The 12,992-nt window shown below is 42.5% G+C and overlaps 1 protein-coding gene across 1 annotated transcript in view; it reads right to left on the reverse strand.

The window, feature by feature from the left end:
• Positions 1–12,992, reverse strand: part of PARP4 (poly(ADP-ribose) polymerase family member 4) — a 115,008-nt gene that overhangs the window by 27,857 nt on the left and 74,159 nt on the right. Inside the window, exons 25-31 of the mRNA XM_027771130.1 lie at positions 12,337–12,436; positions 10,700–10,870; positions 10,379–10,459; positions 9,351–9,431; positions 7,515–7,610; positions 6,559–6,678; positions 1–1,081 (exon numbers count right to left, since the gene is read on the reverse strand). Of these exons, the coding sequence (XP_027626931.1) occupies positions 1–1,081; positions 6,559–6,678; positions 7,515–7,610; positions 9,351–9,431; positions 10,379–10,459; positions 10,700–10,870; positions 12,337–12,436 (1,730 nt within the window). The remainder of the gene's footprint in view (positions 1,082–6,558; positions 6,679–7,514; positions 7,611–9,350; positions 9,432–10,378; positions 10,460–10,699; positions 10,871–12,336; positions 12,437–12,992) is intronic.

Here is a 12,992-nt window from a genome sequence, read left to right on the forward strand (position 1 = left end):
GGAGTGGAGAGCCCAGAGGAGGGCGAGGAGCTCTAGGAAAACTGGGAGGAAACGCAGGGCCTTTGGGGAGAGGAGGAGGGGGAGGAGGCGCTCCATGAAAAGGAACAGCAGGACCCTGCTGGAGTGGAGAGTCCAGAGGAGGAAAACTGGAAGGAAACATAACACCTCCTGGGAGAGGAGGAGGAGGAGGAGGGGGAAGCGCTCCACAAAAACCAACAAGAGGAATCTGCTGAAGTGGAGAGTCCAGCTCAAGGGAGGTGTCAGCACTACAAAAGTCCAAAACGTCCTCCTCAGGTTTGTGTGGATCAAGCTGTTCAGAGACACATAACTTCAGGGATTTCATACCACAGGCAAATTCAAAAGATGGGTCTGGGGGGCTAGAGGGTGACATAGCGGTTATGGCGCTGGACTCCCACGTGGCCAACTGTGGTTCAAGTTCCAGACCCTGTGGCTTGAAACTCACGCTAGGCGTGCGTGCGTGCGTGCCCAAAATCCCGGGAGAAGAACAGAGAAGGAATTGTCTTCTCACTTGCTGTGCCTCTGGCTCTCTCTCTGTGTCGCTGGCCAGTGCATCTGCCCTAGGGCAAACATCTTTATGAAAAACAGGTGGGTCCTGGGGAGACGTTCTGAGTGGAGAGCCCAAGCCAATGGAAATGTTGGTACTATTGGCAATCTCAAAAAAGCCAGACTGCTGGGGACCCGGATGAGAACCAAAAAGAGAGCTATGAAGAGGTAAGGGGGGAGCACCCAGGGGAGCTGAATACCCAAGGCCAGCAGCCGAGAAAGGGCGAGAACCAGCTGCTCCAGCCCCAAAAGAGAAGTTGGCAGCAGATGCCATTTTTGGTTGCATGGCTTTCATCAATGGTTTTGGAAGTTCTTTCTTTGTAAAGGAAGCAGTCTGCTTCAAACCTAACGGTCCGTCCATCCCTGCTTGTCGGAGTGCTGGCTGTGAAGGAAGGCTGTGCCATTCAGCACATACAGGAACTGCTGGCTTAGAGGATTTCGTTTTCCTTTTAGCCATGCCCTTCCGTTTGAATAAACCCAATCCTTCATTCCATTCAGGGGATGCTAAAAGAGGCTGCTGAGAAAAAAAAAATTATTAGTGTAAGGAAAAGACAGAATAAAATGAACAAACATTCTTCCGAGTAGTCGACTTCCCAGCAGTCAAGCTTTTTTTTTAATCCCAGAGCATAATTCCCAGAATCAGAAACAACAGAGTCAGAGACACTGAAAATAATAAGAGCTATTCTATTCGGGATCATTTAAGGACAAGGTCCTAGGGGCAGGTAGGTGGCGTGGTGGTTAGGGGCGCTGGACCCACGTGGCCGACCGTGGTTCGAGTCCTGGACCTGGTGGCTTGCTTTCTCACTTTCTCTCTCTCTCCCTCTCTCTCGTGCACGCGCGCGCACACGTGCTCTTATTCTGTCCCTCTCTGGTCAAATTAAAATAAATAAATAAGTGGGACCAGCAATTAGCGTAATGGCTATGTTGCTGAACTCCCATGTAGTCGACCGCGGTTCAAGTCCTGGACCCGGTGGCTTAAACTCACGCTGGTCACATGTGCATGCGTGCCCTAGATCCTGAGAGGAGAATGGAAGAGAAGGGATTGCGGCATGGCCATCCCCCCTGGGGGGTGATTTCTCACTTTCTATCTCTCTGTCTTTCTCTCTCTTTCTGGCGAGTGCACATGCCCTGTAGCAAAAACCTCTCAAAAAAAAAAAAAAATGTAAGCAACTTTACTTGTGTGTAAAGTGGTGTGTGTGTGTGTGTGTGTGTGTGTGTGTGTGTGCCCAAAATTCTGAGAGGAGAATGGAGGAGGGTAGCCACTCCTCGTGAGGGAACCACAGTCGGCCATGTGAGAGTCCTGCATCCCTAACCACCACACCACCAGCCAGCCCCAAAATAAAATAATTATTTAGAAAAAAAAGGGACGAGGCCCTCATTTTTAAAGCTTTTTGGTTTTGTTTTTGTCACAGGGTATACATTCACCAGAGAGAGACAGAGAGGGAGTAGGTGAGAAAGCCCCTCCCAGGGGAGATGGCCACTCTGCAATTCCTTGTCTTCCATTCTCCTCTCAGGATATTGGGCACACATGCACCCAGTGTGTTTTCAGGCTGCTGGGTCTGGGACTCAAACTGCGGAATCGATCACATAGGATCCAGAGCCTTAAGTTCCATGCCACCTACTGGCCCCAGGGTCCTCATTTTATAGCTATGGAGGCTGAGACCTGGAGAGAATACCAGCAATCAATACATCAAAGACCTTTTTCTTTTGTCTTCGAATTACAAAATATTAAATACCCCTTATCTTACATATATGGAAACTGAAAATCACAGAGGTGACTTGCCCAAGATTTTACAATGACCAGCATCCAGTGTACAAATTAGCATTAAAATAAGACAATAATTTGAAAACAGTCTAGTCTTTTAGACTGTTTTCCAGTAACTTAAAGACAATAAAAAATTTGTTTTTCAAAAGTTTTAGAATAAATGAAGACAAGCTGGTGGCATGGTGGTTAAGGTGGCTAGACCCCACATGGCTGAATGAACGGCTCAAGTCCTAGACCCAGTCAGTGGCTTGCAAAACATGCCAGGTGCGTATGTGTAGTATCCAAAATCCCAAGAGGAGAATGGAAGAGAAGGGAATGTGGCATGGTCATCCCCCTCAGGGATGTCTCTCTCTGGCGAGTGCATGCACCCTACAGCAAAAACCTATGGGGCCAGTCAGTGGCATTGTGCTTAAGGTGACTGAATCCACATAACTGACTGTGGAGTTTGAGTTCTAGACCCAGCAGCTTGGAAAACATACTGAACACATGTGTGTGTGTGAGCCCAAAATTCTGAGAGGAGAGTGGAGGAGGATAGCCATTCCCCCTGAGGGGAGTGGTTTCTCTCTCTCTCTCTCTGTATCACTCCAGAGAGTACATATGCCCTATAGCAAATTAAAAAGAAAAAAGAAGTAATAGTGTATGAATTTAAAATTTTCTTGCACCAAAATAAACTCACACTTTAATTCCATTTTTTCTATGAACATTTTGAAGGTTTCTTGTATGAACAAATGTTTTAAACATTAGAAAAGCAAACTGAAAAAGTAGTGATGAACTAGACCTATTTGATATTAAAGACTTTTATGGGGCCGGCAGGTGGCATGGTGGTTAAGGGTACTAGACTCCCACATGGCTGACTGCGGTTCGAGTCCTGGACCTGGCGGCTTGCTTTCTCACTTTCATTCTCTCTCTCTCTGTCCTTCTCTGGTCAAATTAAAATAAATAAATGAATAAATAAAGTTAAATAAATAAAATAATTCTTTTTAAAAAAAGACTTTTATAAAAATACAATACTTATAAAAGAAGGCTCAATGAACCAAAGTAGATAGTCTTGCAATAAATCCTAAAACATGGAGTTTAACAGATGATCAAGATGAAATTTCAGGGGCCAGCAGGTGGTGTGGTAGTTAAGGTGATGAATTTCCACATGGTTGACCATGGTTCATGTCCCAGACCTAGCAGCCTGAGGATCATGCTGGGCATATGTAAAGTGTGCCCAAGATCCCAAGAGAAGAATGAAGGGGAAGGGATTGTGATGTGGCAGTCACTTCCTAGGGGGTGATTTCTCACTGTCCCTCTCACTGTCTCTGTCTCTCTCCAGCGAACACATGTGCCCTATGGTAAAAACCTTAAAAATAAGAATAACCATGAAAACATGAAACTATTTAAAGAAATGAAGGGAAAATTTTAAAGTATAATCTCTGAATAGGAAAGGTATTTATTTTATTTTTAAATTTTGCCAGAGGGTGCATGAGCTTACCAGAGAGAGAGAAGGAGGAAGAAAACACTCTTCCATGGGACATAGTCATGCCACAATTCCTTTTCCTCCATTTCTCCATTGCATAGGATTCTCAGCATGCATGCACATGTGTGCAGTGTGTTTTTCAAGTCTATGAGGACAGGATTTGAACTATGTGGCTGGCCATGTAGAATCCAGCTCCCTTAATCACTAGACCACGGGGCCAGCCTAATGTTAGTTTTTCAATATAGTTTGGTTCATTTATTCCTCAGCTCATTCCCAGAAGGATGGCAATAGCTGGGTATGCTGTATTAACTCCTCTGCCTAGTCTATGGGAGAAGGGCTGATCAGGAGCCCAGACAGGAAATGGGAGCATGGTTTTCTGAAGTTATTATCTCCCCAACTATAAAACCAAAGTACTTTGCGAAGGGTTGAGAAAATATGTTTTCTTTTTAAAAAGTTTACTTCTTGGGACCAGCACATGGTGTAGTGGTTATGTCACTGGACTCCCACATGGGCGACTGCGGTTCAATTCCTGGACTTAGTGACTTGAAACTTACACCAGGCACATGTGCATGTGGGCCCAAGATCCCAGGAGGAGAATGGAGGAGAAGGGATTGTGACGTGGCCACCCCATCTTCGGGGTGATGTCTCACTTTCCCTTTCACTGTCTCTCTTGGGTGAGCGCACACACCCTAAGGCAAAAATCTCTTTAAAAAAATTTACTTCTTTATTTCTCCCATAACAGACACAGAGAGATGGACACTCCCTATAAGGCCTTGATGCCACAACCCACTTCCAGTCCCAGCCAGTCCAGGCACACATGTGCATGTCAGGCAAGCTTGGGGAGGCCTTGGGACTCAAACGAGGGACCCTTCCCTCGCAGGTCCAGCTGCACGATCAGTCACCACCACCTCAACTAAGAAACATTCTTTACCTCTCTCTCTGCCTCCCTCCTTCTCTTTCTTTTGTTACTTGCCATCTCAAAACATATCAAACATGATTTTATGAAGAAAGCAGGTGATATCTAATATGCTTTTATATATGTATTTTTTAATGTAGTGAATTTTTTAATAATTATTTTATTTAACTTTATTTATTTTAATATGACCAGAGAGAGAGAGAGAAAGAGAGAGGGAAAGTGAGAAATCAAGACTCCAGGTCCAGGACTCGAACCACAGTCGGCCATGTGGGAGTCCAGAGCCCTTAACCACCATGCCATCTGGTGATCCCAATGCTTTTATGTCCTTAACTAATACAATCACTTTAAAAATACCAAAGGAAATGAGTATTGCATACATTTTATTTTCTCAAAATTTCTCTCCTCACAACTATTTTCTTCCTAAGATTCTAAATCCTTAAATTTGGGAGCTTGTACTTCTCTACCCTTGGTGCTGAAGAATCTTATTAGCACTGTTTTGTTCCTTTCACTTTGAAGATGGTTTCCAATTTCTAAGTCACATTTCTCAATTTTTATTATATTTCTGGTTATAAGGGCCACATAATAAAGCATTGTAAACTTAAGAAATATTGACAGTGATTTTAGATGACTAGGATAGGAATTTTATCATTAATTTAATGCAAATCTATTGGGTCATCCCAAAAGTCATGACGCGTTTTTGTATAGAAAAATACGTCATGACTTCCTGATGACCTATTATATTACCTAAACGACTTTAGTTTTCAGTTTATTTGTACTTGAGTGAAGCATACCACAGCAGTTTTCTTTTTGTACTTTGCAAATACATTTATATTAATACATGGTGACTATCTCAGTAATGCTTTTTTGTAAGTAGCACTTTTTTTTGAGAGAGAGATTTTTTACTATAGGGTGCATGTGCTTGCTGGAAAGCAGAGACAGACAGAAAGTGAGAAATCACCTCCCCCCCCACCGCTAGGGGGTATGACCATGCCAAAATCCCTTCTCCATTCTCCTCTCAGGATCTTGGGCATGCATGCACACATGCCCAGTGTGAGTTTTAAGCCACAAGGTGCAGGACTTGAACTGTGGTGGGCTATCTGGGAGTCCAGCGACACATGGCCCTTCCTTATGGTTCTACACCACATTTTTATAAATGTATGAATATTTTCATCAAGGAGACAATTGCTTTTCTTTTTTAAAAAATTTATTTGCCAAGACCAGTAGTTAGCGTAATGGCTATGTTGCTGGAGTCCCATGTAGTCAACCATGGTTCGAGTCCTGGATCCAGCGGCTTAAACTCATGCCAGGCACATGTGCGTGCGTGCCCAAGATCCCAACAGGAGAATGGAGGAGAAGGGATTGTGGCGTGGCCATCCCCCCTGGGGGTGATTTCTCGCTTTCTGTCTGTCTCTCTCTGTCTTTCTGGTGAGTGCATGTGCCCTATAGCAAAAACCTCTCCAAAAAAAAAAAAAAAGAAAAAAATTTATTTGCCAAAGGTGCATATGCAGAGAGTCGGAGAAACAGAGAGAGAGAGAGAGAGAGAGAGAGAGAGGAAGCACTCTTCAAAGAGGGGTGGTCATGCCATAATCCCTTTTCCTCCAGTTCTCCATCTTGTCGGAATTGCGAGCATCCACCTACATCTGGCATGTTTTTCAACTCTGTGGAGCAGGATTTGAAGCACACTGTCTGCCATGCGGAATCCAGTTCTCCAACCACTAGATCATGGAGCTGACCTAGGAGGTGACCATTTCTACATGTACACCTAGTAAGAGGTGTCCGTTTATTTTTAGCAGCGTTCCTCTCATGAAAATATAAAAGTGCGAAATCACTTCATCCAGTAATTAACATTACCTGTGAAACACCGGGGTCTGGCTGCTCCTCCGGCCAGCTGATATATGGCAAGAAGTCCACATCTTCTTGGGCGATAAGGTCCGAAATATTTGGAATGTCACGAAAAGACTCATTATCATCCTGTATTGAATCACAATTGGGTTAAGTCAAAAGAGATATTATTGAGTGATTACTACACTTTCTAAAGCTTTGTGGATGTTGGGTTTGGAATATGTTTGATTGGATGGTGTGTCCCTGTCATGAGTGTGACAGAAAGATGGGGAGTAGACAGATCCGTGCAGTTGGGTGGCTTTACTGTTCATGGAGCACTCACTGGGTGCTGAGCGCTGTGCTAAGTACATTTAAGATTTTCTTTTTCAACTTAACGAAGAAAAAGAGCCTCTCAAAACATAAAGAAAATCCAGGTCTTTCCAATTTTTTGAGGGTCTTGGATTAATACATGATAAGTGCCAAATAGGTAACAAACTTGTTATAGCTTAAAAGTATAATTATAACTAATTAATAATGGTAAGATTAAAAATGATAATGTATGCAATTCATCTGGAGAGATTGTGGGAAGCCCTCATGCTGAGGGTCATCACAAATGGAGGCCCTGGCTCATGAGGCCTGTGTCTCTTTCCACCTCACCTTGTGTCATAGGCCATTGGCATGGCATTGTCATTAACAATCAGAGCAGAAATAACTTTAAGTTTCTTTCTCCTTCAAAGAGAGAACCAGGCACTCCTTAAAGGGTCTTCAGGACACCATCCGCCCCAATCTCAGCCATGCCTGGCTCAAGGGCACACATGTACCCAACACATTCAGAGAGCTCTCTGGATGGGAACCCATAACCCTCGCAAATGTGTCAGTGTCACAGTGCTGTGTTACTACTGTGCTAATGCCCAACCCCCTACGTGTAACTTCTTTAATGTGTCAATAGAAATAAAATAATTTAACCATGAATTAACAATACATACCCTTTTCTCAACCGCTATGAAGCTTGTAAATTGTGTTATGAGAGAGTTTTCTTTACTGAGTTTAATAATCAGAGATTTCAAGATTTCTTTCTTCATCTAGGATAGAATAAAACAAAATCATGTCCTGTTTTATTTACTTCAAGTCCTTTGTATGTGACCAATTAAGAGTGTATTAAATCAGAACCAGCAGACGGTGTAATGGTTGCGTTGCTGGACTCCCATAGTTGACCATGGTTTAAGTCCTGGACCCAGCAGTTTAAAATTCATGCTGGGCATGTGTGCGTGTGTGCCCAAGAGGAGACTAAAGGAGAAGGGATTGTGGCATGGCCATCTCCCCTGGGAGTGATTTCTTGCTTTCTGTCTCTGTCTCTCTGGTGACCACATGTGCTCTATAACAAAAATCTCTCTTAAAAAAAGAAAAAAAGAGTGTATTAAATCATCTAAAAAAGTATTTCACTAGGACAAGTAAATCACTTAAAAATTAGTATTTCAAACTAAATATTGAACCAGCATCTTGCCTAAACATTTTATGTAGGTGACTCAGTGTTGCCTGCAAAATGGCATTAACCGATTTAGCTAAAACAATAATTTGTGTTTATACAGCTCTCCTGGTTTACAAGGAGCACTGACGTGCGTGAGCTTCCTTATCCTTTCACAGTCTGGGGTCCCCATTTAATGCCAAGGAGTTGGAGAGGCAGAGTGACTTGTTCAGGATTGTTTGAGTCAGGGCTAGTCAGGTACTCCTCCTGCCCCCGCCTCACCCCAAGATAAAAAGGCCTTGAGCAAAACAACATGAAGGCTGCTAATGCAAGGGCTGTCGAGGCAGTGAGAGCACAAGATCACTTGTCACCTGCTGTGACTGTGAGGACACCAGGCTGCTGTGCGGCACACTGGACCTTCTTTAGGGAATGGCATTGGTAATGAGAGACCCGCTGGACCCTCGTGGTGGGCTGACTGAGCAGAATCCCCCGCCAGGATCCTTCTCAGCACAGGGGAGGGGGAGCAAGGCGGGTTTTGGCTCTACTCGTGTCCTCAAGCAGGACGCCACTGTCCTCACCTGAGCTTCTGCATCAGGAGATGGGAACACTAGCATGACAGCATGGGAGAGCCAAGACTAGTCTCCCACGAGCACTTAGCGAGTGTTCTCTGAGCCCTCCTCCAACTTTGTTCCATGGGCAACATTATCACAGAATTCTAGGGAAATCCCTGACATCTGTTCTTGATTCATTCAACAACCATTTATTGAGCTCTACCCCCCAAACACATACGTCACAGACATGGTGATGGTGCTCTTCAGGCAGGAGAAAGAAATGGGAGTGGGTAAGGGGGCTGGAGCATCTGCCCATGTAGCCGGATAGAGAAACCCATCAGGGTGGAAAAATTCCCCACCCAAGGTGATATAAGCAGATTAATGGGGGGATGTCCAGCTGATTAAGCCACATCTGATAGAGCCCGTGAGACTGAGCACAATCAGTGGGCCCAACCAATGGTCAACCAACGCTACTTAGATTAAAAATTATAAATCTCACAGAATGTAGCTGCTGGGGCCTTCTGAGCCATTCTTTCTCTATCCGCTCAGGTCCACTCCTACCTCCTGGGAATGTACTTTCACTTTTACTTAATAAACTACCTTTTCCTTTTGATATTGGCTTGTTTTGTTCACTTTTTGGTTCAAAACAGCAGGAACATGGATATCATCGCCAAAGCCATCTGGCAGCACTCTGACACCGCAATCTTCTCTATCCAGCTATTCTCAGGTTACATTTCCATAAATAAATTCATTTAAGAATGATCGAGAACAATGTATAATAGTTCTTTTTTATGTATAGAACTAACCTCATGATTTGTTGCATTTTCATGGAGAATGCCATCTTCGTAATCTCTGATTAGAGCTCGTGCTGTTAGTTTGTGAATCATCTGTGTTGAAGTAGCAAAGGAGAAAAAATTACAGTGACTTCTAAGTAAAGACTTATGTAGGGAACAAGCAGTTAGCATAATGGCTATGTCGCTGGACTCCCACGTAGCCAACCGCGGTTCGCGTCCCGGACCAGGTGGCTTAAAACTCACGCTGGGCGTGTGTGCGTGCGTGCCCAAGATCCCGAGAGGAGAATGGAAGAGAAGGGATTGCGGCGTGACCATCCCCCCTGGGCGGTGATTTCTCGCTTTCTGTCTCTGTCTCTCTCTGTCTGTCTGGCGAGCACACGTGCCCTATAGTGAAAATCTCTCTCAAAAAAAAAAAAAAAAAAAAAGACTTATGTAGACCATTTTAAAATTGAGATATAATTTGCATATAATAGAATTCACCCTTTTCTTTTTTTAAATAGCCACAGGGCATTATATGTTTGCCAAAGAGACAGGGAGAAAATACCAACCCCCATGGGATGTGCTCATAACACAATCCCTTTTCCATTTTTCCATCCTGTCAGGGATGGAATGATGTGCGTGCGTGCCCAAGATCCTGAAAGGAGAACGGAGGATAAGGGATTGCAGCGTGGTCATCCCTCCTGGGGGTGATTTCTTGCTTTCTGTGTGTCTTTCTCTGTCTGTCTGGTGAGTGCTTGTGCCTTATAACAAAAAAAATCCAAAAAAAAAAAAAAAGAATTTTTGTCTTTTCTTGAGCTGCCGATAGGTTCATGTACCTACTATTTGAACAGAATCCCAACCTGTTTCCTGGCTTTAAGTTTCAAGCATATTTCCTTAGCATTTCTTTGATTTATTAAAGTTTAATCTGCTTTTCTTGAAATTAAAAAATATAGTAAAAAATACATTAAAAAAGATATTATCATATATATTATCACCAATAGATTGAAAAATGCTTCTCCTTTTTTTCTCCTCATCCCCTTATTTTAAGTTTTGAATCTTACTGTTCCAGTTGTCTTCTGAAGCTCAGTAGTTGACACCATGGTACAAAATTCTTTCTCTTGAATTAATGCACGTAGGGTTGCCTGAAATGGGAAAAAGTGAATTCCTAATTAGCTTTCTACTTCACGGTGTCTTGGTTAACTTAACAGCATTTTTTTCAGTGATTTCCTCTCCTCTTTCAATGGGAGTTAGAAGATTCCCCAGTGGCCCTGCTGTTTTCTCAGGAGAAAATCTGCCAATGAGAGAGAGGAAAGAACAAAAGGAAAACTATTAGGAAAATACATTGGTCTTCCCAACGTAGAAAAAGCTTTGCTGCTTCTTACCTGGGTACAATGAGGAATAAATCCATAGACAAGGAGTCGATCGTTGTGGAATAAGGACTGCACCTGGGCTGGGGCCTGCAGGGGCTCCTGGGCATTTGCACTGAATTGTTGCCACTTGACGGAGACAGAGTGGCAACTTGGAGAACGAACCCTGGTCATTTGGTCTTCTATCTATTTATAGAGAGAGAATTATTTCTCTTTTAATGTTATATCCAGATAATAGTTAGTTAGCACTTGAAGCACAGATTCTATCCTTTGGGAGATTTTTATAGCCTTTGGTTTGTTCCCTCCTTCCTGCTACAGCTTATTAAAAGAGAAAGATTATAATTATTATTGTTATTGCCAGAGGGGGGATGCACTTTCCAGATGGAAAGAGAGAGGGGAAGAAAGCAGCCCTGAATACAGTGAGTAGAATACATGCCGCAGTCCCTTCTCCCTCATTTTTCTATCCTGTTGGGATTTGGGGCACATGGGTACATGAGTCTGGTGTGTTTTTTAAGCTGCCACATCCATGATTTGAACCCACAAGGTTGGCCACATGGGATCCAGCTCTCTTACCCATCAGGCCATGGGCAGACCTTCCAAAAATTACTAGCACTATCATATCATTTAAATTTACAGAGGATCCTAAAATTGTCCCATTAGCTAATTACTAATATGCAACTTTGATATGTATAGGTTTTAATTCTGAAAATTAATACTACAAAAGACTTGAATATGCATTTTCCCAAGAAGACATACAACTAGCCAATAAGCACAAGAAAAGATGCTCACCAGGGGCCAGAAGGTGACATGGTGGTTAAGGTGCTAGACTCCCACATGGCCAACTGCAGTCTGAGTTCTGGGCCTGGCGGCTTGACATCATGCTGGGGGTGTGTGTGTGCGTGAGTGCCTAAAGTCCCAAGAGGAGAGTGGAAGAGAAGGGATTGTGGTGTGGCCATTCCCCCCGGAGACTGATTTCTCATTCTCCTTCTCACTGTATCTCTTGGTGAGCACACATACCCTCTAGCAAAATTTAAAAATTAGAAAAGTTCTGAAGATAAATGGTGGTGATGTTTGTAGAACATCGTGACTGTACTTAATGTCACTGAACCATACATACACTTAAACATGGTTAAAATGGTAAATTTGATGTATGTTTTACCACAATAAAAAAATTAATCCCTGCGAAACATATATAATACTTTAGTATAAAAAGCTGGGGCCAGCAGATGGCATGCTGGTTAAGGTGCTGGACTCCCACATGGCTGACTACAGTTCAAGTCCCGGACCTGGCAACTTGCTTTGTCACTTTCCTTCTCTCTCTCTGTCTCTCTCTGAGCAAATAAAGAAATAGTAAATACAATTCAATAATTATTTTTTTAAAAATAGAATTATATTTTTAAAAGTTAATCCATGACAGTTTATGAGACAGAAACCAAACTGTTAAGTAGAAGAATGACCTGATCAAATATTCACTGAGTCCCTGCCAGGTGCCAGGAGAACACTAGCTAAGGGTGGGGGGGGTCATGCCTTTGGCAGTTTTATGCCTCCCTTTTCCATTCCAGAAAACACAGAAGTTACTGTCACTTAGACTTGTAAGATAGTATTTCTACATGTTAACACAAAACTAGAAAGAAGATGTTTAAAAGACTTACCTGTTTTTTCCAACTATGTGTGGATTTTGAGTTAAAATACTCGAATACTCCGGCACCACATTGGGACAAAGTCCTTAAGACATGGCGATTTGCTGTAGAACTGATCACAATTCACATGTTTTAATTTTCAAGAAATATTAGAAACATTTGTGAAGTACACGTTAACAACGTTGGGAAGCTCAAAACTCAACAGAAGATTGAAGAGACATCTCATGAAGAAGAATTTAGTCTTCTGTGGCTGAGGTTGAATATAAAACTGATAACACACAGAAAGCAACTCCAGGATTTTTGCTTAATTTAATCTTACACAAATCCAAGGACCTCTTTATCTTTCACAACAGAAAAAAAAGTAGAAATGCTTGATTTCTAGATTATTTTAGGAGGAAGTCGATGGTTTTTTAAAAAGCCCCAGAAATATTAGAATACTAGTAAAGATATCAACCTATTTTCGGTGAATGTCAAAGTTATCTGAATCTGAGCCCCGAGGTCAAGATTGCACAGAGTTAAAGTCTTTGTCTTAACATATGATATATATTTACATAGTAAAAGGTATAAAAAAGTGACTCTCTAACATAGAACATGTCTGATATTTAAATAAGTATCGCAGTATTTCTCATTAACAATTGTACAATTACTTTTTTTTTAGAGGTTTTTGC

Source organism: Tupaia chinensis, unplaced genomic scaffold (genome assembly GCF_000334495.1).
Source record: "Tupaia chinensis unplaced genomic scaffold, TupChi_1.0 Scaffold000186_1, whole genome shotgun sequence".
NCBI lineage: Eukaryota > Metazoa > Chordata > Mammalia > Scandentia > Tupaiidae > Tupaia > Tupaia belangeri.